Source organism: Bolinopsis microptera, chromosome 1 (genome assembly GCF_026151205.1).
Source record: "Bolinopsis microptera isolate Bmic1 chromosome 1, MBARI_Bmic_1.0, whole genome shotgun sequence".
NCBI lineage: Eukaryota > Metazoa > Ctenophora > Tentaculata > Lobata > Bolinopsidae > Bolinopsis > Bolinopsis microptera.
The window spans coordinates 14,237,308-14,264,824 of record NC_087072.1 but is presented as its reverse complement, the minus strand read 5'-3'; the positions used below and the strand labels follow the sequence as shown (position 1 = coordinate 14,264,824).

Genomic DNA, 27,517 nt, shown 5'->3' with positions numbered 1-27,517 from the left:
AGATATACTGTGGTTTTGAGCTAAATTGAAAAACGAAGTGAGATTTGTTTGTGATATTAGATAAAAAGATATTTTTAAGCGAAATGAGATTGTTAGATGTTATTGTTCTTTATTAGGGCGTGATATATCGTATGCAATATGGTACGAATACTAAAAGATATGATGTTATTAACGATTTAAAACGAATTGATCCTATTCTAAGCAATAATAGTTAGTGACAGTATTACTATGGTTAATCTATTTTTACGACTGGATAGGGGGGTTTGGGCGAAACACATCCTCACAATTTCTAACAATTTCAATGACTCATGTCTACAGTTAACCAAAACCTAACTCTTAGTTCTGAGAATTATTCTCTCAGAGGCGGGAGAAAGTTAGTAAGGATATAGAAATTTTAAATTTTACACTCTCGAACTCGAAGTCCTTCACTCCCTTCACTGGATTGTGCGACTCTATGCTCTAGAGGTATGGAATGTGTTTCGCCTCCCCTCTCCACTATTATTGAGTATGATCTTTGGACAATAATTTTCCTTCTACAAACCCGGTTAAATTGTTGTATTTATTTTTCTTGAAACAAGTTTGGAAATTTACTGATTGAAAACAATTTCAACGAATGAAAAGTGAGACATTGTCAAGTGCCCATTATCAATTTGGAGACAAGGGATGAATTTAGACCAGAGCCCATATTATATTTAGGTCTCATATTTCGCTACTTCTACTCCATGACTAGTGAGATAGTATCAGTAACCCAGTGAGAGTGAGTATAAACGAGATACACCAAGAGTTTTCATTAGCAAAGGAACGGTTCAATACGGTTATCGAAAACCGGACGATAGTTTCAAGCTTGGCGCGGCTGAGATGGGGCAGAAGCCTACATGCTATGGAGTTAGACATCGTAGCGGACAGAAATTAGCATATAGTGTAGACTGTAGAACTATGTACACAGTAGATGTACTGAAGTGGTATCCTAAGAAGATTCTTAGCATACTTTGGAAGTAATGGTTTATTGGTCCCCGAAAGACTGTTGAAATACTGATAGTTGGATAATATCTGTTGACAGCAGTGGTGATGTCATTTTACTATGCGAAACCGGCTCAGAGAAGAGGCAGATCAGGTTACCTGGTGAGTACTGGCCGAGCTGGATATAAACTACTCGAAAGTATTATTTGAGCCTGCCCCTTGGCACCTTAACTGTGAAGTCATGCACTCGTTGTCTGGATAACAATTAAGAAGGTTAGAGTAACACAATTGCCCACCGTCCACACGTATAGTTTAGTTGATAATATCATGAAGCTTGGTACTGATGGTCACCACCATGTGGAACTTTTAGTTGTCATTTTGCAGCAATTACACTAGCGTAAGAATTTTCAAACCTTTTCTTCGAAGAAATTAACAGTAAGTTATATGGAGAGCAATTTACATTGTACAACATCCTTTCAAGTTCAGAAAAAACCATAGTTTAATCACACTCCATTTACAACAGACATTGAAAACAGTGACAAGGTGCAATTATCCGAACATCAACTTTCTGCAGTGCAGCTAGAGGACAGAATTTCAGACCAAGCCGAGAAAGGAAACTTTACAAATAAAACTATAAAATAGTACAGGAACTACAGGCTGAGAAAGCCATATCTTATTTGTAATAAGAAAAGTTTACAAATTCCTCAATGGATGAGAACTGGTTTCACTACAGAGCTAGGTTGAGAATTTGAGAAATGTCTCGAGGGCGAGAATATTGGCAGGGGCCGGATACTTCTATTCCTACAGTTGCAGAAAAATCGAGGACTGGCTATGCTGAACTAGGCCTTGACAGATTACAGGTGTCTCAAATTTCTTTAAAACACCAGGCAAGAAGGCAGCTTGCGAGCCACGTTCGTACGCTTTACAGTTTTCACGTTTTCAACATAAATGTTAAACTACAACACATTGAACAAAGCGGAAGTTAAATGGAAACAAATCCAAATATCAAATATGACCAATAAAATAGCTGAAATTACCCTTCCTGTTTTTAAATTCCTATAAACCTACAGTCGGTTCTCATGAAAATAACTGAAATATATAAACATATTATTAAACAAGGAAGTTACCAAATATTTCATGTAAAATGAATCGGGAAATTTTTCAAATTAAAGCAAGATCTTCGAATGGTGCTCTTAAGACACTTCATTAAATAGGGTTCCGAAAAGCATTGATTTAAAAACTGGGTATCACGGATTTAGGTACAACGAATAAATTATAATTGGCAATCATATGGTTCAGCAGTTGAAAATCATAAGTTATTATAACACAACAGTCCCGTATCCTGTAGTCCTGTCTATGAGTCACTCTGTGGCCCGTGCTTCTTCACGAAATCTTGGTGAAACTTGTCAACCTGAACGTTTGAACAATGTTACGGAAAATCGAACTTTATCTACGGTTGGTGGCAATAAATGAGATTTAATCGTATGTCAATAACTTTACACTAGCGTGTTTGGTGATTAATTATAACTTGATATCTTTCTTACAAAGATCATAACCAACTGCCAGCCTTACAACATCCCCAACCCAAATAACAACACCTGATAAAAACCAAATTATTCAAAATAATACCAGTAGAATCTAGAGATTAATACGCCGTGGTTCAGATTGCTCAAATATTAAATAAACATTAGAGCTTACCACTTTCTTGATTCTAGCCACTGCATCCTCAGTATTTCCTTTGACATCGTTAGATTTGTAAGGTGGGTGTACAAAGAAATCTCCGTCAAGGCCTTGTATTACATTTCCACGCCACTCGAGATTCGTGTACCTGAATGTTTATTATTTTACCAATACGAAAATAGTCCAAAGAAATCGCTGCAGGAGTTCAACTTATGGATTAAACGTTTAAAATGAAAATACAAAGAAGTTCCCGGTTTGTGGTACAGTGATTTCGTCAATATTGGTTGCAATCGTGATTGGTTACCCGTATACCTATTCGAATTGATGGGCAGCTTGATAGAATTCATTCACCCGGCAGCATGTTTGCACATATGTTACCTTGATAATATATCTTTAAAGAACACTGCTGTGATTAATTGGTATTACTGAAACTGCCTAAGATTTACTATTTTGTAAGCCTGTTTAATTTAAAATGAGCCTTTCTAGAACGATTTCTGAGAGTCATTAGACTCATTAAGGACTATCTTCCCAGAAAAATTAGAAATTTAGGACAACCTCCGTATGTGGTAGGCAATATAGTGAGAAACTTATCTAAGAACAATCATCAAAAGTAATGAAATGTCTTGTTTTGATTTAAAGACCAAGCGAAGTATACAACACTGGTAAGTGCCAGTAAAAACCACTTAAAATGTAATCTATTCAATCATTATCTCTTGTTATTTTTCAGTTCTTGTTAAATTAAAGTGAACAAATAAAATGTGAGAATTAATATTCGCCGCGCCCGCGCGCTTCAACCCACACGTGCGCAAAAAAGACCTCTATATGCGAAAATGTCGTTTGTCTGCTAGTAGAGAATGTGACACGCGTGGTAAGATAATTGTTGGATATTATGCCAAACCTTGCATCCGGTGGGCGGTTGCAGGAAAGTGAGGCGGAAAGAAGTAACATACGGCATGGTCATTTTAAACTATAGTGGACGTCATTTGAGGTGATTAGGATGGTTAAAATTTTCTCAGTCCTTCTGAACCGCCGCGCCGGAAGTCTTACAAGGATGTCTTTGTCTTTATCTGATTATTCATCAGATAACATTATTCGATAACTATCCACAATTTAAATGTACTCACGTTTTGTTGATGACCTTGAAGAGCTCCCTGCCTGCCAAACTAACATCTTTAGGCCCAACTCTGTTGATGGCCTCTTCCTTCTCGATGATAGCTTTCCTCACAGCGCTCTCACTTACAATTCGCTCCGGCATGAACGCACCTAAAAGTTTTAATATGTCCAACAACTATACTTGCAACAGTACACAGTGGTTAGAAAGGTTAGTTAAATAGTCACTTTCAAAGTGTTGTCACGAATCTTATTCGTCATTATGATTGGACCGACATATGAATGGGGAACTTAGAAAATTATGGACTCCAAACTGAACCAAGTTTTCCGTCTCATTCTCTCAACCTATCAACTTAACTGTGTGATTTTATAACTTATTAGCGAATTAACGCAATTAACTAATAATTCGAAAAGTAACTTTTACCTCTGGTATTATTAGGAGCATACTTCTTGACTTCAAACTCGGTAAGCAGCTCTCTGTTAAGAACAGTTAAATCCTCCTTCTGGTCGTTGCTTACACTCTTTATTATTATCATACCGGTGGGCTCATCCATAGCCACTAATTCACCCTCTATCTTATTGGCTGGGTGGGATGTTGTGTTAACGAATTTATTAACACCAACGTTGTAAATTATTACCTAAGTGACGCACTAATCATATTATTAATGAAACTAATCAATGAGGTAATGAGAATCCTATTCTTTTAGTTAACAAGATTTGTAGCTTATCATAAAATTTAATAGCCCAATCAAATATAGTAATTGATACAGATAAATATGTGATAATTGTTGGATTAAGCTCTTTATCTTGGAGTGTGTCTGCAATTGACTTCAACTAAAATTTGAACTTTTTATACAATCCACCCTTAAAACACTTCCATTTGTGATGTGATTCAATTGACCGATCAAATACAGTAATTGTAACAGATAAATTATGGATGATAATTAATATTATGGATTAAGTTCTTTATCTTAGAGTGTAAGCAAGTTACATCACTATCACCGTGGAATATTTATACCAGCCCTCCCTTAACCACTTCCCGCCTTATCACATTTTGAAACCCCCTTTCCCTCAAGAGGAACTATGAATTATTAAAACCTCGAGAGTCTTCTTACCGTAGGGGTCGACGCACATAACAATTGATCCTAAGGGGACGTAATGTTGAAGTTCATTTTCAAGTTTGCCGGCCGTTGCCATAGCGCCATGCGCAACCATTCTCATTCATGACATCCTACATATAGCTGTGGAGTAGATTATTACTTAAACAAAAGTGAAGTGCGTGATCAACAACATGACGTGCCAAATGATCTGCAATAATCAACTGCAGTCGAATTCTGTGGAGTAAAAGGTCTGCAATAAAAACGTTTACCGCGCGGTAAAGTAATCAAAGGAATGTCATAATAACTCTTAATTATTTTAAGTATTCATTCTAAGAAAATGATCTGTAATGCAAGTGTCAAGGCCAATTTGAAAATACACATTTTTAACGCATAAAATTAAATGGCAATGATTGCTCGATTTATGAATCAAGTAGAAAATACTTAATTCCAAATTCCAGAACACTTAGATAAATATTATGGTTTACATACAAAATTAAGGTACAAAATAACATTGTAAAAAGTTTAATCGTTAGAATTTCAAAGAGATAAAATTACCCAAACTAGGTATGAATTGTAAAAACGACAATTTAAAAACTTATTTAATCAAATATTTGGCATTGAAATGTATTCGCCATCTCGACAATATCCATATTCCATACTTTAAAATAAATATTCGCAATTTAAAACTTTGCAATCAAATAATAAAATACAAGAAAGTAAAAAACTTATAAAAACTAAGATCTTAAAGCCCAAACTACTGATAGAAATCGTCCTCTAAGGTGTCGTCTAGCGACAGAACGCCTGCTTCATACGACATGTGCCTGATCCTTCTCTTCTTCTCCTCCCGTCCCAACTTCTCTGCCTCCTGGTATGCCAGCACTTGTTTCAGCGGACGCGCCTTCTCCGGATCTTCGTCCGTCAAGTCTACTTCTCCTGCAATCGCTACGTTTTCTCCGCGTACAAGGTATATTCCACGTGGAATATCCGCGTGGAAGTCCATAGCATAAACCCTCTCAACAGTGTTGCTCAGCAGGATGTTACCGTACGTGTCTATAGAACTGAGACACCCAATAATAGTTCTTCTATCACGGAGGTGCACTAAGATGGGCCGGTCAATGGAGTCGATAAGAGAGAGTAGACCTGGCATGTAGTTGTCGTGCAGATCATCAGAGAGCATGTTGCCCAGAGTGGCGTTTATCAGGTAGTCTTTGTTAGGGATGGAGTTGATGACAGTACCCGGAGGTGGAGGGGAGGTGTTTATTGGACTGTAGCTGAAGGGAGTTCCTTCTGTCTTGAGGGGGCATTTGTGGGCTGCTCCTAACATACCTTCTACCAGTCTTACACTAAAATTGTTCTTTTGTTAATATTTTAAGAAAAGAACCTGTATTTAAGGAATGTAATCTGGTTTGTTTCTTAAAATTATAAGACTGTACCTTCCGTCATATAAGAATTGTCGAAGCAGTGAATAAATGCTGAAGTAAAAAAAAACTTTAAAATGATCAAATTAATAAATTATATATAATTTAAGAGACTGCTGTAACGAAAAGCTAAAACCACCTAATAAAAGTAAAACAACAAATAAAACTCCTAATCGCGTTTTTTGCCCCCTTTCCGCAGGACAAGCGGTGGTAACTTGACAGGTAACTTCAACACAGCCAACATCAGTCCCTTATTCTGGTCCCCTTTTAACTTGCTGATACTGCACCCCATACTCCTGTACGTGTCACTTAGCACACGTGACTTAACCCCTGTGTCTTTACACAGTTCACTGTATCTCACACAGTATTTGTCTACTACTAGGGTCAGTGCTAAGATGTGCGCTATTAATTTATTGCGTTGTTTGTCTGACATGGATGTTCGCAGTTTCCCGTCTCGCTGGCCGAGTGAGGTGAACTTCTTGTACATACTTTCTGTCACCTGATACAGTGTTAACTCAATTCAAAGTTCAGATAATCTGAGAGAAATCGATACTGAACTAGTACGAAATATATTTAGTTTAAAGTTTTAAGCTTATTTGAGTAAGTTTTATGAATGGTCCGATGTGTGGTTAATACTGTGTGATGGAAATAGTTAACTATATAAAAGTAACTCTCTAGTGTTAACTTTATATAATTGGGATCTATACTTACAACAGAGGGGGTATTAGGGAAGCTTGTTTTCTTGCTCCCGATCGACTTAAGAGGAAGTTTCAACAGAGTAATAAGATAAGATATGTAGAGGAGCTCGGAGAGGTACAAGTGAGCCATGTGGTCATCCTCCATTACTATTGGTAGTCGGGACAGCATGAAATCAGGATACCTGAGAGAAGGTATATCAAATCATTTTATTAAGGTACTAAATAAAATGCTCAATAAAAAGAACTTTGGACGAAAAATTCATTTAAGTTCGAAAAATCCTTCGAGAAGTTTTACTACTTATGTTAGATCTTTAGATGATTTTAAGGTGAATATTTTTGGAAATGAAATAACTGTCAGATAAAACCTAGAATAGGAAGTTATATTTACTTGTTCTGTTCCCTCCATGCGTTAACATGAACTTGAGTACATTCTCTAAGAACAGTTGTGAAGGGCAACAGCGCTGCTATCTCAGCCTCTGATATCAGATCTGTTATCAGGAACACATCACTTAGATCCTGACAGGAACATGTTAATTAGCTCAATTCGTCACATGTGAACAATTGAACATATAAGTTACACAGCTGAACTACGTTTCTACGCGTGTAAAACCTACAGTTTCACTGATTGTAAGAGTACAGGCGCAGTAAGCTACTGCCGTGCAACTTTAATCTATTACTATAAAGCTATAAGTAACCTTAGCGTCAGTATTGATAGGAGGTAAGATATCGTTGGTAGTGAGATCAGCTTGTTGTGTTAGGTTAGCTGTATCTACTGATACCACCGCTTCTTGCATTGCCTCATCCAGTGTATTCACCTCCATCTCCCGCACCCTGTCTTTACCTGATCACAATCATGGATTACTCACTGAACATCAGCTGTCGGTTACAAATTATAAATACCATGACCAAACCACATACGGGTAAACCGCCCCTAAAATGTCACCCACCCCTAAAACGCCACTCTTGATTGATTGGATCCCATCTTCTTAGAAAGTATCTTACCTAATCATTTGTAACTCCTAAACATAAAAAAATATCATTCAGACCCTGCCACATCCTGAAATTGAATCTAAATGATGCCATAAGGGCATTTTTTTCACTTTGTACGAATTTTTTACTTTTGAAAAAAAAGCGCACAATTTTTTAACTCTGGAATTCATTAATATTAACTCGGTTTTGGTCTAGGATAGTGATATTTACATATTTTAGCAACTTTGTACATATGACTGGAGATATGGAAAGTTATACATTACTCAATATTACTACCCTCCCCTAAAATGTCACCTGGCCGCCCCCTAAGATGTCATTTTATCAGATTCTGGCTTTGAGACTACAAGCACCATAAAATGGAGGTACCAGCCTATTAAACATCATATTTAGCATCTAATGGTAATATTGGAAAGCTTTGGCAGCTCAAGGAATTAGTTTTATTTTATTAATTGCAATAAACATCCCCTAAAATGTCTAATTATCCCCCCTAAAATGTCATTTTAACCTGATCAAATTACTCAGGCTTTTCCTAAGATGCAATGCATACTCACATTTCGTTAATAGTTGATGGTAATAATTAACAAGTGCCAAAACAAGAGCTATTATCGCACACCATGCGAACAAAATACAAATTTGACATTTTAGGGGAGAAAAAAATGACATTTTAGGGGGCATTATATCATAGGTTTACCATAAACTAGTAAGTACCAAAAACCGTAGTTTTTGACATTCAATTTTGCTAAAAGCAGTCAAATCTAGTCTATAGAGAAGGTCAGATCGATTACTGGGTTGGCTTAGTTAACTACAGGTCACTAAAATTGCCAAAATGCAGGATGATGTTAAAAATCCCCAAAAATGCAATTAAAACATGCAATTTGCACAAGGTTAAAATCACATTGAATCCATTTCTTTTGTGCCAATTGTTAGTTTATAACTAGATAATCTAACTACAGGTGTAAATTTTGTTGACTGAGTTACTGTTTTGCCGTAAGTTCTGGGTATTGAAAAAAAAGTCCCCAAAATGTCGCAAAAAGTAAATTGACTGAATTCCACCATTTTTTTTCAACAGAGAGAGAAATTCTGGTCGACACCTCTCAGAAATAGGTTATATTTGTCCCAGAAGTGGTTAAAATTAATAATTGAGCAACATTCTGAGTGCTACACAACCTGTTTTAGCTGACGTTTTAGAGGTGGTGCACGTGACATTTTAGGGGGTGGTTACGGTTTTGAGGTACTTCCTTTAGTAAGTGAATGTTTTCAAGTAGCTTAATGTTTTAATAAGACAAAACAAATAGTACTAGTGACAAAAGATAAATCAGGCCTCCTGTACATTTTGTAATTATCACACATATAGAGTTGACATTTTAGGGGTGGTGTTTTAAAAGTGACTCCATTTCAACGTCAAAAAAATTGTACCTGATTTTATTTTCAAATTTCCAAATCTTCCTGGCAGGCTAGAAAAAGGTTTAAATATTATTCCTAGACACTTCAGAACCCTGTAAATTTAGCCCTAACTCGGCAATCTGGGCCCAAAAAACAGGTGACGTTTTAGGGGCGGTTTACCCGTATAGAGAAAATTTTCAATTTGGCTAACTCACATTCTTCCTAGATCTGACATGAATTTACAACAATAATCTTCAAACACACAGGATCTGACAACAAAACGAACATTTAAATATATTTCTGATCCCTCTCAGAATATCTAACCTTTGATAGTCTTCTGAATGCGGCTAGCTCCAAACTTCATTGCAAGCGCTTTGTACTTTTCTCCGTAGCTCAACTCCTTCTCCTTCTCTCTGTCCTCCTCCTCAAAGCTTTTAACGTAGGGTTTAAGATTTATCAGAGCAGATGGTCTTAGGGTCATCTCATTGGTTTCTTTGTCCAGGACGCCTACCATGAATTGGCTACCGTAGTTCTGTAACAATCTGGGTGAGGGTAAAGGAAATACTCAGACCCTCAACTTACTGGTGCTTTTATGTGATCAGCATTTCATTATATTGGTTAAAATAGGTATGTCAACACACAATCAGACGAGAGTTTTGTTATGATTTAAATACAAACCTTAGTTTCCCAAGATTTTCCCACACTTTGAATACCATCGCAGTCCATAACCAACATTCTTTGTGCAGCCAGTCTTGGATTACTCAAGTCAGATGTATTTTGGTAGCATGTAAACTCCGTTTTCGTCTTGAACGTTTTCGATTTTGAAACGTTGGTAGCAGTACAGATTAGGGGATCCTCATCGTTGCTGGTTTTCAGCGTGACTCTTGGACACATTTTCTTTTTCGTCTTCGTGGCCATCACTGGAACAAATTGTTGCTTACGACAAACGTTATGATTTAAACAACATCGAGATGAATTTATTAATTTTTTCAGTTATAACTCTAGTTAATCTTTAGTTAATACAGATCTCAAAGTAACATAATATGTGTTATTTAAAGAATGCTTCTAAACTTGATGCAGTGAAAGACAAAATTCTTGGTATTAAATCAACATTTAAAATTAATAAATAGTTCAAGTTCAGTACATTTTCAAATCGTATAGGAACCTGAAAACTCTAGACTGAAAGCCATATACCACTAAAAAATCTAGAAAAGACACATAGTTTACGCCGAAGTCCACAAAGATATGTTATAGCGGGAAATTACATACACAAAGGTATGCTACATAAAGAATCGTATACCTTTAAGGCCCTATCATTGGGTCACTGAATGAAGAAAATAATCGTTTAATAACTTATTTAAGAAAATAATTTATCAGTGATAGCGCTAAACTTGTGGACTAAGGTAAGGGGTTCTCCCTTTTCATGTCGATAAACATTGTAACACGTGAAAGACCCGGAATGTAACACGTCATTACCCATAACCTCGATAGATGTTTGGCAAACAAGCACAGAAAATAATTTACGAATTTTGATATGAAATTACTGACCTAAAGTCATAAATATAAAAAGATTGCATACTTTATCACTGAGTATTAAATATCTGTCATAGTTATATAATGATCACATGACCGCAAGAAATTCCATACTGTCCCCATATAAATCCCTTGATCCCAAATCAAAACAAGCAGCATGTCTGCTGCGAACTGATAGTCCCGATATCAGACCTTTTAAATTTTCCGCTGGCTTTGTCTTCTTCATGACAGTAACTTGTCGGGCACGATGTGGCGTATTGTAACAGTGAATTCTGCAGAGGCCATTTCAACAGCAGCTCTGATCTTTGTTCGACTCAGTGAATCCTGGCCAGATCCTCAATAAGTTTAACTAGATCGTCAACCGTTCCCTCCCTCTTCATGCCTGTACCATCAAAATCATAAAACAAGTCCACGCAAATTTTATTCATCTCAGGTCTGGGAAGGTCCAAGAATCGTTCGATAAGGTCTCCATCAATAAAACCATTAGCTGGTTCCTTCTGTCGGTCATTATGGAATGCCCTCCATACATTGTGCGGAATGCAGCCTATACTAGTAACAGTCCTTGCCAGTGCTTCCTGTAGGGTCAACAACAAATCAAACAATGGTTTTTCGATGCAGCCAATAAGTCCAATAGCCCCAGTAGAGCTACCATAAAGGATAGTTTTGTGAACAAGAGGAGGTGCTCCGGAGGGGTTCTTCAAAACAAGCGATCCTTCTCTGAACACGTTAGCATTTTCTCCCAGGTGGAATTGACCAGCAAGCTTTAGCAGCCGTCTGTCTTCCTCCTCCATACCCCCTTCTTTGGTACACACAAACAAGTTGTTGAAATGCTCTGCTCCTAGGAAAGTATCGTCATCAAGTATTTCAACCTGAGTCATCCAGTTTGCTTTGTAGTCCTTGGCAATGTCTTCTAATCTGCCCTCAAGCTGTTTGTACACCAGCAATGCCATGCTCCTCAACAGATCTCCCACTAGAATGAACTGACCTCTAGCTCTAAGATAAACTGCCATAAGGGTATTGTGATACTTGCACTCCACCTTTAGACCATCTTCTTCTTTGAACTCAAAAACTGTTACCTTGTTATTGATCCCAGCCAATATTTTACCACAAACTTCCGTTACAGAACTGACTGCACCTTTCACATCATGACTTGCGACTTGATTTAATGTGGTTCCGTCCCATCTGAATACAATCAATCTTCCATCTTTAGACTCAGAGTCTTCTTCATTAACGAATGCAGTTCCAACCACGAAATAATCCTTTTCATTGCAGTGATAGGAAAATACTGAGAGGCCCCATTCGGTTGGTGCAAATCTATGCACATGAAGAACCTCATAAGTTTTCTTGTCCATGATAAGAAGATTGTGGACTTCCGAATTGTTAGCAGCATCCTTCTTGAATCTTGAGTCAGGGTCCATACCATTGACAACATCAGAACTGTCAGTTATGTTCTGACACAAAGTACTGACACTAGGAGCAGTGATATTGTTGTTCCTCATCGTGATGATACCATATGTTGATGTTGCTTCTTGGTATGCAATCCTCTTAGGTGATTCTCCGAGAGGAATCGTTTGTATGTGCAATTTTTGAATAGCAGCCACACTACCAACAACTAATCCTGAACTTGATGCAAGAGCAAGTGCATCCGGATAAGCTGAGGTGTTTATAGGGCACATGTGATTCACATCCTGCATGTTTACTGTACTGAACACTAGCTTGTTGGAATTGCTGTAGATAACTGTGGGTCGATCAGATGAAGCAAAAACGTGATTTGCATCAAATGCATGGAATAGCTGCAATGTTGTGGAGTGTATGCCAAGAGCAATCTTCTTCTTTTTAGACAACTTGCCTGTTTCAGGATCAATATCACAATAGAACAGGGAACCATCTCCAAGAGTAGCCATAAGATAAGAAGAATCGTCAAAGGGACACATCAATATGGATTTAACCACAATCTCACCACCCAGTTCATGAGTTTGCAGTTGCTGGAAGTCAGGAAGTGAGTACAATCTAATAGAACCATCAACCCAGCACCCAACTGCACAGTACTTACTTTTATCACTGTTGTTGTGGTCAAGAGGAGTAATATCAACACAAGCAACATCATGGTCAAGCTCAACCCTGGAAATCTGCTTTATATTGCCACTTTCAATAGAAAGATATGTAATGACATTCCCATCAGACACAACACATTGTGTCTTGTTACATCCCACATGATCAATCCTTTCGCCAGCAGCAGGTTTCCACTCAGAAACAGCATTGAGAGTGTGAGAATCAAGTAACCTTATGCAAGTGGAGCATATTTGGATGATATTATCCCCAGATGTCATGCCACTGTACAAAGTCTGCTTGTCTGAGATGAGATCTTTGGTCTCAATCTCTTCAACCTCTTCACCATCAAAGGACAGGATTCTGGTGTAACCCATGAATGTTATAATCAAAGCATTATCAAGGGAATCATCACTTCTAATCGTAATGGGCCAGATGCCTTTTATTCCAGGAATGTCAATAGAGGCAAGTTCTTGAATACCAATACCACATCTAACAACTCTGAGAGAACCCTCCTTGTAGCAACCTGAGCAAGTCACGAGCTGGGGCTGTTTATCAGAATCCACAATACACATGTCAGTGATGCTTCCCAAGTTAGCATAGGTCTCTAGCACAGTTAAGTGGAGCTCATCAGCACTTGTACGTCCAGGATTGATGTGAATAAGCTGGCTGTCACCTTGAGCAGATCCAACATAAACCACTGAGTTATCAAGATAAGCCAGGCAGGATGCAATGGTTGTTTCTCCTAGCAGTATCATTTGAATATCGGTTACAACATCTGCCTGGTCGGTGACTAGGGTCAGTATGAAAAGTAGGCCTTTATCATCTGAGCAAAGATACCGCTTGCTATCAATTGTACAGTAACTTGTGATGATGCTGTTCCGTAACACTCCCGGAGCATGTGAAATAAAGGTATCAGCTTTACAATAGGACACAGTTGCAAGCCCAATTATGATGGCACCATATAGTGGCCCTTTCACAGGAATTATCAGGTTGGCATTAGCTTCCACATTTGTGAGTTTCCAGGGTCCTTTGGTAAATTCTTTGTTAGATAACGATATTTCAAATGTTTTGACATGTCTTGTTCCCTTTTGCGTTTGATAAATGTAAACAATTGTTGGAACTTTGCAACCTTCCAAGAACTTGATGTCAATGATGTTGAGTTCTTCTATCCTTATATTAAAAGATTTCAACTCCTTGCCTTCTTTTTGTTTCACTGTGTCAAGTGGTACAATCTTTAGAAGTCCTTCATACAGCCTTAAGCCAATAAGTTTACATTCAGGATCAACTATTCCAATGGCCCCTATGTCAGTTGGTTTACCAGTGCTATCTTCAATGTCTCCATATGTTCGGGTGATAAGTTCCTTTGTTTCAGGCTTGTACTGGATAATGAAAACATGGTAACGGCGTGTTAAGACAAATACAACATCTTGATCTTCCCCTTTGGGCCTAAAGCTTTGCATACATGTGACACAACCATTAATGTTAAGATCCATGTAATGTCTTAAACCCTCTGGAGAAATTGTGTGGATTTCTATTTTAGAGTTCTTAGCCAAGATAAGATTAAGTTCATCAGGGCCAGTGAAGTTACTGGTAATAGCAACATTTGTTGCAGTCGGTTTTTGAGCTGTCACTACATACATGTAAGGTGTTGCCTTTGAGTCTTTGAGTTCTTTCTCAGTGGCCAATTTGTCATCTCCTTCCATGTCTGACATCCTAAAAGTGAAATATAATGTTATAATACAATTTACAGCATACTGTGTGTGACATGTACAAATTGTACGAGTTCATTGTGTCAAAGGTCAATCATACAACATGATTGACTGCATCCGACAAATGTAACTTGTAAGTTGCAGGATATAGACAACATTACAATACACATCTGTAAGGGATTTGTTTTGTACACAATATGTCAATGATCAAGCTAAATCATTCAGGCTTATTTGAGTAAGCTAAATCATTTCAATAAACATACTTGGATACTAGCAGGGAGAACATATAAATGTTCCCTATACTGGAATTGAACATTTAAAACCAACCTGTGCCTCAGGTTGCATATTATATTAAATCTAATAATCATATTGTAAGACCATTGAAATCTTTATTGAGCTCTACTGCTTTACTAGATCGACTTGTAAGCATAAATTCATGCCAACTGACAAATGGCCCAATCAAAAGCATCGCCTTCTCAAAATAAAGATTAAACAGGATGTCTGGGTTCAAATGAAAGTAAGAATGTTATATATATATACACAATAAATTAAATCAAGTGATGCAATTGGCAGAGCACAATCGTAAATCCTGAACAATAAATATATCATCTTTCCCTGGCCCTCGTAGCTCTCCTCCTCAGGTATCTGGATTCTGGTTGAAGGAGACGTTAGATATAGGGCGGTCCATGGGTTCAAATCCCCTGGTCTTTCAAAAAGAGACTATTGGAGGGGGTGTCATGTCCGTCTATGTCCGCCTATGTCCTGTCCTTTTTGGATTCTATGAGACAACGGACGTGTTTTTTGGGACACGGACGGACACAGACGGACATTGGCGGACTCGGACGGACATTGGCGGACTCGGACGGACATTTGCGGACTCGGACGGACATTTGCGGACCCGGACGGACATTGGCGGACTCGGACGGACATTGGTGGATATAAGCTCAGGAGGAGGAGGACTCAGGAGGAGGACTGAGGAGGACTGAGAAGGAGGAGGACTGAAGAGTACTGAAGAGTACTGAGGAGGATGGCTGAGGAGGATGGCTGAGGAGGATGGCTGAGGAGGATGGCTGAGGAGGATGACTGAGGAGGATGACTGAGGAGGATGACTGAGAGGGAGGAGGAGGATCAGGAAGACCCAGGAGGAGGAGGAGGAGGAGGACCCAGAAGGAGGACCTAGGAGGAGAAGGAGGAGAACTGAGGAGGATGACTCAGGAGGAGGAGGACTCAGGAGGAGGACTGAGGAGGACTAAGAAGGAGGACTGAGGAGGATGGCTGAGGAGGATGGCTGAGGAGGATGACTGAGAGGGAGGAGGAGGAGGAAGAGGAGGAAGAGGACTGAGGAGGAGGAGAAGGACTGAGGAGGAGAAGGAGGACCCAGGAGGAGGAGGACCCAGGAGGAGGACCCAGGAAAAGGCCCAAGGAGGAGGAGGAGGACTGGGGAGGAGGAGGACTGTTGAGGACTGATAAGGAAAACTGAGGACGAGGAGGAGGAGTAGAAGGAGGACTAAGGAGGGGAGGAGGAAGAGGACTGGGGAGGATCAGGAAGACCCAGGAGGAGGACCCAGAAGGAGGAGGAGGAGGAGGACCCAGGAGGAGGAGGATGGCTGAGGAGGATGGCTGAGGAGGATGACTGAGAGGGAGGAGGAGGAGGACTCAGGAGGAGGACTTAGGAGAAATGAGAAGGAGGACTGGGGAGAACTGAGGAGGAGGAGGAGGAGGAGGACTGAATAGGAGGAGGAGAAGGAGGGGGACTGGGAGAGGACTGAGGAGGAGGAGGACTGATGAGAAGGATGAGGAGGAGGACTGAGGAGGAGGACTGAGGACCGAGGGGGAAGAGGAAGAGGATGAAGAGGAGGAGGACGAGGACCCAGGAGGAGGAGGACTGAGGAGGAGGACTGAGGAGGACTGAGGAGGATGACTGAGGAGGATGACTGAGAGGGAAGAGGAGGAGGAGGAGGAGGAGGAGGAGGAGGATGCGGAGGAGGAGGAGGAGGAGGAGGAGGAGGAGGAGGAGGAGGAGGAGGAGGAGGAGGAGGACTGAATAGGAGGAGGGGGGACTGGGGGAGGACTGAGGAGGAGGATGGAGGACTGAGGAGAAGGATGAGGAGGAAGACTGAGGAGGACTGAGGACTGAGGATCAGGAGGAAGAGGAGGAAGATGAAGAGGAGGAGGAGGACCCAGGAGGAGGACCCAGGTCCCAGGAGGAGGACTCAGGAGGAGGAGGAGGACTGGGGAGGAGGAGGAGGACTGGGGAGGAGGGGGACTGTTGAGGACTGATGAGGAGGACTGAAGACGAGGAGGAGGAGTAGGAGGAGGACTGAGGAGGGGAGGAAGAAGAGGACTGAGGAAGATCAGGAAGACCCAGGAGGAGGAGGAGGAAGAGTAGGAGGGGGAAGCATCTAAATGTAATTTCCATTTTTGTCCGTTTTTGTCCATTTTTGTCCGTTTTTGTCCGCTCTATTTTTTGTCCGTTTTGAAAATATAGGGTACCGAACGGTGGAGGAGGACTGAGGAGGGGAGGAGGAAGAGGACTGGGGAGGATCAGGAAGACCCAGGAGGATGACCCAGGAGGAGGAGGAGGAGGAGGAGGACCCAGGAGGAGGAGGAGGACTGAGGAGGACTGAGGAGGAGGACTGACGATGACTGAGAAGGAGGAGGACTGAGGAGTACTGAGGAGGATGGCTGAGGAGGATGGCTGAGGAGGATGACTGAGAGGGAGGAGGAGGAGGACTCAGGAGGAGGACTTAGGAGAAATGAGAAGGAGGACTGAGGAGAACTGAGGAGGAGGAGGAGGAGGAGGACTGAATAGGAGGAGGAGGAGGGGGACTGGGAGAGGACTGAGGAGGAGGAGGACTGATGAGAAGGATGAGGAGGAGGACTGAGGAGGAGGACTGAGGACCGAGGGGGAAGAGGAAGAGGATGAAGAGGAGGAGGAGGACCCAGGAGGAGGAGGACTGAGGAGGAGGACTGAGGAGGACTGAGGAGGATGGCTGAGGAGGAAGACTGAGAGGGAAGAGGAGGAGGAGGAGGAGGAGGAGGAGGAGGAGGAGGAGGAGGAGGAGGAGGAGGAGGAGGAGGAGGAGGAGGAGGAGGAGGAGGAGGAGGGGGAGGAGGAGGAGGACTGAATAGGAGGAGGGGGGACTGGGGGAGGACTGAGGAGGAGGATGGAGGACTGAGGAGAAGGATGAGGAGGAAGACTGAGGAGGACTGAGGACTGAGGAGGAGGATGAAGAGGAGGAAGAGGAGGAAGATGAAGAGGAGGAGGAGGACCCAGGAGGAGGACCCAGGTCCCAGGAGGAGGACTGGGGAGGAGGAGGAGGACTGGGGAGGAGGAGGAGGACTGGGGAGGAGGAGGATTGTTGAGGACTGATGAGGAGGACTGAAGACGAGGAGGAGGAGTAGGAGGAGGACTGAGGAGGGGAGGAAGAAGAGGACTGAGGAAGATCAGGAAGACCCAGGAGGAGGAGGAGGAAGAGTAGGAGGAGGAAGCATCTAAATGTAATTTCCATTTTTGTCCGTTTTTGTCCATTTTTGTCCGTTTTTGTCCGCTCTATTTTTTGTCCGTTTTGAAAATATAGGGTACCGAACGGTGGAGGAGGACTGAGGAGGGGAGGAGGAAGAGGACTGGGGAGGATCAGGAAGACCCAGGAGGAGGACCCAGGAGGAGGAGGAGGAGGAGGACCCAGGAGGAGGAGGAGGACTGAGGAGGACTGAGGAGGAGGACTGACGAGGACTGAGAAGGAGGAGGACTGAGGAGTACTGAGGAGGATGGCTGAGGAGGATAGCTGAGGAGGATGGCTGAGGAGGATGACTGAGAGGGAGGAGGAGGAGGACTTAGGAGGAGGACTCAGGAGGAAGAGGAGGAGGAGGACTCAGGAGGAGGAGGACTGATGAGAAGGATGCAGATGAATAGGAGGAGGAGAAGGAGGGGGACTGGGAGAGGACTGAGGAGGAGGAGGACTGATGAGAAGGATGCAGATGAGGAGGAGGACTGAGGACCGAGGAGGAAGAGGAGGAGGATGAAGAGGAAGAGGAGGACTGAGGAGGAGGACTGAGAGTGAGGAGGACTGAGGAGGATGGCTGAGGAAGATGACTGAGAGGGAAGAGGAAGAGGAGGACTGAGGAGGAGGAGGAGGAGGAGGAGGAGGAGGAGGACTGAATAGGAGGAGGAGGAGGGGGACTGGGGAGGACTGAGGAGGAGGATGGAGGACTGAGGAGAAGGATGAGGAGGAGGACTGAGGACTGAGGAGGAAGAGGAGGAGGATGAAGAGGAGGAGGAGGACTGAGGAGGAGGAGGAGGACTGTTGAGGACTGATGAGGAGGACTGAGGACGAGGAGGACGAGTAGGAGGAGGACTGAGGAGGGGAGGAGGAAGAGGACTGAGGAAGATCAGGAAGACCCAGGAGGAGGAGGAAGAGTAGGAGGAGGAAGCATCTAAATGTTATTTCCATTTTTGTCCGTTTTTGTCCGCTCTATTTTTTGTCCGTTTTGAAAATGTAGGGTACCGAACGGACAAAAAACATGATCCCCCTATAACATCAAAAATTGTATTTATCAATTTAGGTGTCCATTAATGTCCGCTAATGTCCGTCTATGTCCGCCTATGTCCGCCTATGTCCGTCTATGTCCGCCTATGTCCGCCTATGTCCGCCTATGTCCGCCTATGTCCTGTCCTTTTTGGATTCTATGAGACAAGCGGACATAGACGGACGTGACACCCCCCCCCCACTATTTTAAACGGATCTGTAAATGATAGTCATTTTTGGTGTTTCGGACGAAGTATTAGAAAAGATTGAGGGATTAAATTATGCTACTTATAAAAAGATGATGATGATGATGAAAATCTTTTAAAATTAACTGGCTACAATGAGCATTTTAATAACAATAAATAGTAGAGATCAAAAACTTTAATTTCCAATAGAGAAATATGTAGAAACACACCTAACAAATTTTACCCTGCTAACAGCTATTAAAAAACATTAATAGTTTCGTATACAAATTATGATCTAAACAATTACTACCCTTCAAAAATTATTAAAAACGTTTATGTAACAAAATGGGGGGGGGGAGGGGGGATACAACGGTCATTAATGTGCATTAATGGGCATGAATGGGCATAAATGGGCATTAATGTGCATTAATGTATATGTATATTTCAGCAAAATTCTATAATACTGCCATTAATGCCCATACTTTTTTTCCCATTTTTGCCCATTTTTCTATTAAATATGGGCATTAATGTGCATTAATGGGCATTAATGTGCAAAATTTTAAAATACTGCCATTAATGCCCATACTTTTTTCCCATTTTTGCCCATTTTTCTATTAAATATGGGCATTAATGTGCATTAATGGGCATTAATGGACATAAATGGGCATTAATGTGCATTAATGTATATGTATATTTCAGCAAAATTCTATAATACTGTGCATCCCGTGCACAGAGCTTGGTCTACATATAATATATTAAATTATTAACCATTCATTCTGTATGTGCACGAAAATTTATTTCAATCAATCAATGACCGTTGTAACCCCCCCCCCCCCCCCCCCCCCCCCAACAAAATATTTGACTTTACCAGTCTCTTGACGTTTCAAAATGAAACTGAGGTTGAAGATGCAGTTACAAAAGGCCACTGGTTCTTAATGGTTACTGAAACAAACTTTATCCAAAATAAAAGTTTTAAAGCAGTCCATATCTGCTTTCCTGTGAACTGAATAGCTCAAATGGAAAATCTCATTCCCTTGTTATTGACCCATAAAAGAAGCACAATGAATATCTTGTGTGTAATCCTCATGTTGCTAAAAAACGCTTTATCAACTTATATAGTAGTGGAAAGTATGTAAATTAGATTCATTTTAACTAATGTCATGATGTGAAAGTCGAACCCCAGCTACAGAAGTTAAATTAGGGTGACTGCCTCAACCCCAAGACTATAACAGGTGACCAAGCTCGGCTGGACGTATCTGCTAGAAGAGTTTGGACTCCATTTGATAAGACCTTTCTTGACATAAGGGTTTCACACCCCAATTGCTTATCAAACAGGACCAAAACTCTTCAAGAAGTATACGAAGAGACCGAAAAGGAGAAGAAGGATGAGTACTAGGAGAGAGTGTTGAACGTAGAGAAGGCCACTTTCACCCCAGCCGTATTTCTCACAACTGGAGGCATGTCCAAAGAATGTAAGAAGTTTCTAAATAGAGTGGCAGACCTCATCGCCAGGAAAAGAAAAGAGAGGTATTGCGATGTGGTAAGACATGTAAGGACAAGAATAAGATTTGCTATGTTAAGAACCACACTCATAGCTCTACGAGGGTAGAGGAAAAAACGGACAGCAAATATGAGACACCACTATCAGAAGTCTCTTATAACCTCATCCCTGCCCCTATGATGGAGCAGATGTGTATATATATCTGATTTCAGTTAAACAAAAATTCAATTTTATGCCATTTGGAAAGTTAATCTAAGATTCCGTTCGATCTATGCGAGATTAAACATCTGTGTACTATCTCCTCGGTTGACCCAGCTGACGGAAAACCGTGATTGAGGGTTAACTGATGAGGAACCCGGCTAAAAGATCGTGCATCTTTTTATGGTACCTAATCAGTACATTTACATTTTAGTGCAGAAAAAGGCCAACTTCAAATTTAAACCACTACTGCTTGAGATCATTTATATTTCCTTCCCCAGCAGCATCATCTGCAATTCTAGCCTTTATTATTAACAAGACACTAAATTTTATGAATGATACAGCTCCAAGGAAATTTATTCCTATTGAACTACAAACCCTTTGTGTCACCAAACCCTTGCACTCAGGATGGTCTCTTCTTAAGGATAGTAGAATAATAAAGACACTTTTCATCTTTCGATAAAATATGTAGCCATTAAGTCAGAGTACTGATTGGAAACGGAAAAATATAATGATAATGACAAGGACATAAAATGTGTCATATCAACAAATCAGCCACGACATAAAATGGTCAGTTTTAACGTTATAGAATAACTAATCCGCAAAAAATATGTGTTCGAGCTTAAAAGACAAAAAATATTTGCCTATGTTATTGATTCATAGCTTAGACGCACGCCAAAATATATTAAATATAAGAAATACACTTTTTCTTCACGTATATACTATATAGTATGTACTATTCACCTAACCATGTGCTTTCGCGCCATTGCGGGCGCGCTTGTTTCACAACTACTGCTACTACAAGCGAAAGGGCTCTGAATAGAGCTTGTATCACGTTGCGACCCCCACGGTCGTTTCACTATGGTCCTGACGATACAGGGGGAGCCGCGCACTTCGTGCGCGGTGGGTCATACAACGTATGACAAGATAGAGCAATATGTACAATTCACTCCATACCACTAGAAACTGACGATTAGATGACTAAATTGACGGATGTTGCTCGTCTAAATTTCTTCAAAGTAGCGCGCGCCGCTTTCTTCCCGAAATATGAGCCCGATGCAAGTGCTACGAAGTAGCGCGCGTCGGGTTAGTTCATTAACAATGAAAAAATGACTAAAATTAAAAAATGCAACAATACATAATTTAAACAAACTTATTAAATTGCGATAATATAAGTGAAGAGTTATAAAAATCAAAAACAAATATTTAAATATACGTTAAAATAAAAAGAATCTAAATTATATAACTTATTAGTAATAATAGCATTTAAAGAACTTGGTGCTTGGTGTAATTTAACTTAAATATTAAAGTAATAATATCGATATTGATAATTAATGTTCACAATTTAGTGTAAACTGCAAAAATATTTGTCATACGTTGTACGACCCGCCGCACACGGGTGTGCGGCTCTCCCTATATCGTTGAAACTCTACACTATAGTGAAACTCTACACTATAGTGAAGCGACAGTGGGGGTCACCACGTGATACAAAAAATGGAATGAGGGGAAAACATCAAATTACTGGGCGGCGCTCAGCCTGTCATTCCGCCGAATCTCTATTTAATTTTATGTTTATGAACATGATAGCCTGGGGTCCCCAGGTAAACATGAAAAAGATTGTCGCTAAAAATAATATAACGGGGAAAAGCTACTAGTCTGCAACAAATTCAAAATTAAACTAAAATTTATTTTTCTTTATCATATTCTTCAGTTTTTTATTCACTATCGGTAACTCAACTTTGCGCAGCGCTTTACTGAATTTCGCTTTTTTATCACAAAAAATAACTCACAAAAAACACCCCAGTAGTGCATCGCACTACAAAACTGTTGTTAGTAAATTAAATCAAAAATCATTTCGAGGTATGGGTAGTTATTATCATAAACATTTTACTTCATGTAAGATGTAGATAGAATGTTGCTCCAAAAATTGCATTACCAAACGGAAAAGATATCAATGTAGCTTTAACAAACTTATGACCTTCTTTGACAAAAAGGTAAAAACCATTTACTAACATATTGAGAATGATAAATTGAAAATAGTTCCTCGAACAGACTAGACAAGGTAACAAAGACTCTATATTAAAACCGAATGCAAAGTGTAGACTTGACTAGTTTACAGAAATCTCGATTTAGAGTTTTCCTAATAAATCAAGTTTATACTTGATATTATTCTAGTGTGGCTTTTAAGAACTGCATGTAAGAACGAGGATAAGATTTGCAATGCCATGAACAATACTTATTGCTCTACCCGGCTCTACCTGGGTACAGAGGAAAGAAAATGGACAGCAAACATGATACCACTCTATCAGAAGTCTCACACAACCTCATCCCTGCCTCTATGATGGAGTAAATCGTGTATTTTGAAAATTTTGTCTAAATATTTGATTGTTTAAAGTTCAATAATATTGGTAACAATGGACCATTTCCGTTACATATGTATTGTGCTCTGCCAATTGCATCACTTGATCTATTCGAATGTATATTGTTTGAATGGCCTTTTCCCGCTTTTAAGAACTGCTTACCAAACCTTTCCCCAATTGCCCACTACATTGTGTGTGAATCATTAAGAGTTGGAAAGTTTCCATTTGCCCTGAAAGAAGCATCCATCAGACTTGGTCTATTGTGTCCAACCTGTTTTGTTTTAACAACCTGTTTTCACCCCATTGATCAGGCTATTAAAAGTTCCTTGATTGTTAATGAATACCCCTCGGATTTAGGAGACGTCAGTCAGTCCAGTTCGTAATTTTGGCCAAGAACCTGGGATTATATTTTTATCACCAAATGAACATTAACTCTTAATTATCACCAAATTAATATAATCTCTTAAATTAATGCTGTCTTCTTCAGCTTGGTCAAGATGACCACTGCACTGTAAGATAAAGCATTGAAGCCCTGTGCTTATCTTGGTAAAATATATTAATGTGGAATGTTCAACTTTAAGTTTTTTCACATTTGGTGAAACGTTTCGTCGCATTTAGAGAAACAAATTTTTCATTTATGAAACCAATTATCATTGGGAGTGAGTATATGTCCTCTATGTCTGTCACATTGAGATAAATGAGTCAAACTATCCTCCTTAAAAGGCCACTTTGGGCACTGACTAATAAAGTGATCCATTAATAATAATAATAATAATAACGCTTTATTTGTATACCGCTTAGGCCGTACAAGCGACCAAAGTCCCAAAAATGGGGTTGATACTGGCCAACAAAGCGGTGCATTAAGGAAAACAAAATTTAAGGAAAATGTTTGGGTAAAGTTGTTTTAAAACCTTTGTTAACAAGGTAGTTTAGTTCACAGTGTCTCGTAAGGGACTGTGGCTCTGTTTTGAGTTCTCTTTACCAAGTTTTGGGATTGATGTAGCAAACTCGTCACTCCATACTCGTTTGAAGTAAGTGGTGGACAATAAATGTCTCCCAAGTATATTATTTTAAAAACCAAAGGGACCTAGCAAGAAATGGTTTCACGCTTTCCAATGACCTAAAAGTTCAGTTAGTTCACTCCAACATTCTCTTTTCCTGTTCTGACAGAAAAGAATCTTCATAAGTTATAAAAGACCCAGAACAAAGCTGCTTGATATATCTTTGGTCTTTACAAAAAAAGAGGATACTTGAACCTATTATGACTTTAATACCTTCAACACTAGTGTATAACAACTAATTTGAGCTAGCCTGATGGTCATCAGAGAGCATTGATGTAATGTAGTGCGAGCTGGTCTCAAGTCCAGACTCAATCATTTCATTTCTGTTGCAATAACCCTGTGTAGTTATTGACTGTACTGATTACCTCCAAAAGCTACACTCAGTTGAATTAAGTTCAAAATACCTCTACTGGTCTTTAAGTTCCTCATTGACATAGCTCCTCATTAAGGGGGCCAGGGGGGGTCTTCATCAAAATTCTCTCGAAATCGAGTTTATAGTTGTTTCTGATAGAGGGGAGTGATATCTATCAGCTGCTTTTAGTTGCATGGAAAAATATTGTTCCTAGCCGAAATTATCGCTGGTCAAAGGTCAGCGCTTATGTGTAATTGTATTGCGCAAGCGATTTTCAATCGCGCGTTCTGAAAATCAAGTCTAAAAATCTATCTCCTACATGTTTTGAGCAGTGACCCTCAAACTTTCAGGATATGTTCTTAGGATCAGTTAGACGAGAACTCTAGAGCCAGAATTTTGAGATAGGCCTTTAAAGATTTTTAATTCGATTTTTAAAATCTTGGACCTCTAAAAATCAAGGTCCAAGAATTTCAAAATCAAATTAAAAATTTTTAAAGGCCTTTCTCAAAATTCTGGCTCAAGAGTTCTCTTCTAACTGATCCTAAGAACTTATCTTGAATGTTTGAGGGTCATTGCTCAAAAAATGTATGAGAAGATAGATTTTTTGACTAGATTTTCAGAACGTGCGATTGAAACTCGCTCGCGCAATACAATTACACATAAGCGCTGACTTTTGACCAGCGATAATTTCGGCTAGGAACAATATTTTTCCATGGGACCAAAAGCAGCTGATAGATATCACTCCCCTCAATCAGAAACAACTATAAAGTCAAGAATTTCGAGAGAATTTTGATGAAGACCCCCCCTTGTTTAAAAAAAACAAGAAATCTAATTTTTAGCACATTTTACAGAATAAAAAGATGTAAAACAATTCTTAAATATATAATGCCCATTTGGTGTATGACTTTTTGTCCTTGACTGCTAGTTTGATTTTGAAAGGACAGATAACTAACGGGGCAAGGAATGTGCATGCCTTGTAATGCCCTAAAATCAACATGGGTTATCACCTGACCATAAAATAAGATTTCAGCCTCAGAAATTTAAGGCGATTATTATGGCATCTACATTCACACATTATTATATTATTATGAGATGGAAATTAAATTAATATTATTTTCTTAGGAAAAAGAAATGGAAATTAAATTAAGATTATTGTCTTAGGAAAAAAACTATAGACAAGGGAACTTATGAACTATATTATATTATTTGATTGTTAATAAATGATAGAATTTAAAATATAAAATGGGTTTCGGCAGCTTGTTTATAATTGGGTTGATTTTAAAGTCTTCAATTTTCATGTTGATTAACATAAGAAAGCCGTGCACCTGGGTCCTTATCATTGCTGCCAGTCATAATAGTACAGACAGATCCGTCTAAAAAAATCGATCTGCTGACACTCAAAGCTTTCAGAGGTTTTTTGACGTTTTTGAGTCCCATTAGGTGCCCTTTATGGCTGACCAACTTTTCCAAACTTTTCCACTTGTCTTAAGGCCACTTTTTGCCACTTTACCACTTTTTACCACCTTTTTTGTTTGTCGAATATCTTTAGTTGTGAACATCGTAAAAGGTTGCGGATCAATCGAGTGTGTTCATATTATCAGGAAGAAAAACTTTTGTTCAAACAATTTTTACGTCAGATAATAAGTTAATTGGATAATTATCAATTAACTAATTAGCAAAATTCTAAAAAATTTTTATTGGCTAAAAATGATCGGAATAGCTTAAAACACGGAGAAAAGTAGTTTTTAGAAAAAATTTTAAAATTTTTCACTTACATTTTTTTTTCGAGACTTAGAAAAAATTTCGAAAATTTAAAAAAATTTTCCGCCAAAAGTGATCAAATCGCATGAAACACGGATAAAAATGCCTTTCTAAAAAACGTAGTGAATTTTTCGTTTCAAGAATACTTAAATCGCCAATATTTGTAGTTGGAGTTCAGTAAATCTCGGCAGATTTTAGTAATCAGGAATTAGTATTACTAAGTGAAGAGGTCTGAAACTGAAAAACGTTAACCATACGATCGCGCGGCGATATAAGAGTTTCATAAACTAATTTTCACAGAAACTGCACCAATGGCACAGTCAAGATCGAAACGATAGCCTGCTGTACTGTCATTTTATTGATTTCAATGATGAATCAGTGGGGTTAAGATAATCACATTTGTAATAAAATATAAATAAAACATCTCTGTACCGTCAATTGTGCTAGTCTAAACCAGCCTACCTGTATTACCAGACCTCTTCTTTTCCTCGACAATCAAACCAAGTTGCTCATATCGCATTTGGTAGGTGATGTAAGTAGTAATGCGCTTAGTCAATAAAGACACCGTGATTTTTATTAAAAGGAGATGATGAAGCAAGTATTCATGACACAAAGAAGAATGGTCGGTGGGGATTGGGACCCACTTAAATCACCTTAACACAGTGCCCTCGGTAATCCATCCTGTCATTCAAATCACCTTAACACAGTGCCCTCAGTAATCCATCCTGTCATTCAAATTATTTGTTATATAGTAGTGTTGTAGGTATTGAAACTTATACATAACGAGCTGTATTCAATCAGAATACGACACAATACGTGTATATTATATGGCTCTTAATGAGAAACCCGGTATAGAGACGTTTTAAAGTTTATCACGAAAAAGTATACTTGGCCTCATTACATGGCTCATTTACAGTTCGAAGAAGGCAAGAACAGA

The 27,517-nt window shown here is 39.7% G+C and overlaps 5 protein-coding genes across 7 annotated transcripts in view; 1 reads left to right on the top strand and 4 right to left on the bottom strand.

Annotated features, from left to right (window-relative positions):
* LOC134818480 (uncharacterized) overlaps window positions 1-27,517 on the top strand; it is a 103,414-nt gene that overhangs the window by 17,919 nt on the left and 57,978 nt on the right. The gene's annotated exons all lie outside the window — the stretch shown is intronic.
* Window positions 1,943-27,339, bottom strand: LOC134818511 (LSM12 homolog A-like). Of its 3 annotated transcripts, none has more exons than XM_063828112.1 (6): window positions 27,314-27,339; window positions 4,866-4,993; window positions 4,175-4,333; window positions 3,765-3,903; window positions 2,659-2,788; window positions 2,201-2,371 (listed from the first exon to the last, which is right to left on the bottom strand). In XM_063828112.1, the coding sequence occupies exons 2-6, from the start codon at window positions 4,969-4,971 to the stop codon at window positions 2,315-2,317; spliced, it is 591 nt and encodes a 196-aa protein (XP_063684182.1). In that variant the 5' UTR covers window positions 4,972-4,993; window positions 27,314-27,339; the 3' UTR covers window positions 2,201-2,314. The 3 variants fall into 3 exon arrangements, with proteins under 3 accessions (XP_063684200.1, XP_063684182.1, XP_063684191.1); XM_063828121.1 differs by lacking the exon at window positions 27,314-27,339 and adding an exon at window positions 24,450-24,459; XM_063828130.1 differs by lacking the exon at window positions 27,314-27,339 and having other exon boundaries at window positions 1,943-2,371.
* On the bottom strand, window positions 5,400-6,174 carry LOC134818526 (U6 snRNA-associated Sm-like protein LSm1). Its single transcript, XM_063828140.1, has one exon. It carries the CDS (start codon window positions 6,172-6,174, stop codon window positions 5,605-5,607), a length of 570 nt encoding a protein of 189 aa, XP_063684210.1. The 3' UTR covers window positions 5,400-5,604.
* LOC134818497 (DNA-directed RNA polymerase I subunit RPA49-like) lies at window positions 6,331-10,149 on the bottom strand. Its single transcript, XM_063828085.1, has 6 exons — window positions 10,018-10,149; window positions 9,664-9,881; window positions 7,662-7,807; window positions 7,355-7,482; window positions 6,980-7,148; window positions 6,331-6,767 (listed from the first exon to the last, which is right to left on the bottom strand). The coding sequence occupies exons 1-6, from the start codon at window positions 10,053-10,055 to the stop codon at window positions 6,438-6,440; spliced, it is 1,029 nt and encodes a 342-aa protein (XP_063684155.1). The 5' UTR covers window positions 10,056-10,149; the 3' UTR covers window positions 6,331-6,437.
* Window positions 10,432-27,517, bottom strand: part of LOC134818411 (DNA damage-binding protein 1-like) — a 119,867-nt gene continuing 102,781 nt past the window's right edge. The window contains exon 2 of the mRNA XM_063827944.1: window positions 10,432-14,637. Within this exon, the coding sequence (XP_063684014.1) occupies window positions 11,187-14,636 (3,450 nt within the window). The 5' untranslated portion in view covers window position 14,637 and the 3' untranslated portion in view covers window positions 10,432-11,186. The remainder of the gene's footprint in view (window positions 14,638-27,517) is intronic.

Excerpts from the sequence above, each read along its gene's own strand:
- LOC134818511 (XM_063828112.1), bottom strand. The coding sequence starts at position 4,971 with ATGAGAATGGTTGCGCATGGCGCTATGGCAACGGCCGGCAAACTTGAA. Across the intron at positions 3,904-4,174 it reads TGCTCCTAATAATACCAGAG|GTGCGTTCATGCCGGAGCGA; the intron begins GTAAAAGTTACT and ends TAAAACTTTTAG. Across the intron at positions 2,372-2,658 it reads TGGCTAGAATCAAGAAAGTG|GTTGACAAGTTTCACCAAGA; the intron begins GTAAGCTCTAAT and ends TCAAACGTTCAG.
- LOC134818526 (XM_063828140.1), bottom strand. The coding sequence starts at position 6,174 with ATGTTAGGAGCAGCCCACAAATGCCCCCTCAAGACAGAAGGAACTCCC.
- LOC134818497 (XM_063828085.1), bottom strand. The coding sequence starts at position 10,055 with ATGGTATTCAAAGTGTGGGAAAATCTTGGGAAACTAAG. Across the intron at positions 7,808-9,663 it reads CATTCAGAAGACTATCAAAG|GTAAAGACAGGGTGCGGGAG; the intron begins GTTAGATATTCT and ends GATTGTGATCAG. Across the intron at positions 7,483-7,661 it reads CTATCAATACTGACGCTAAG|GATCTAAGTGATGTGTTCCT; the intron begins GTTACTTATAGC and ends TGTTCCTGTCAG.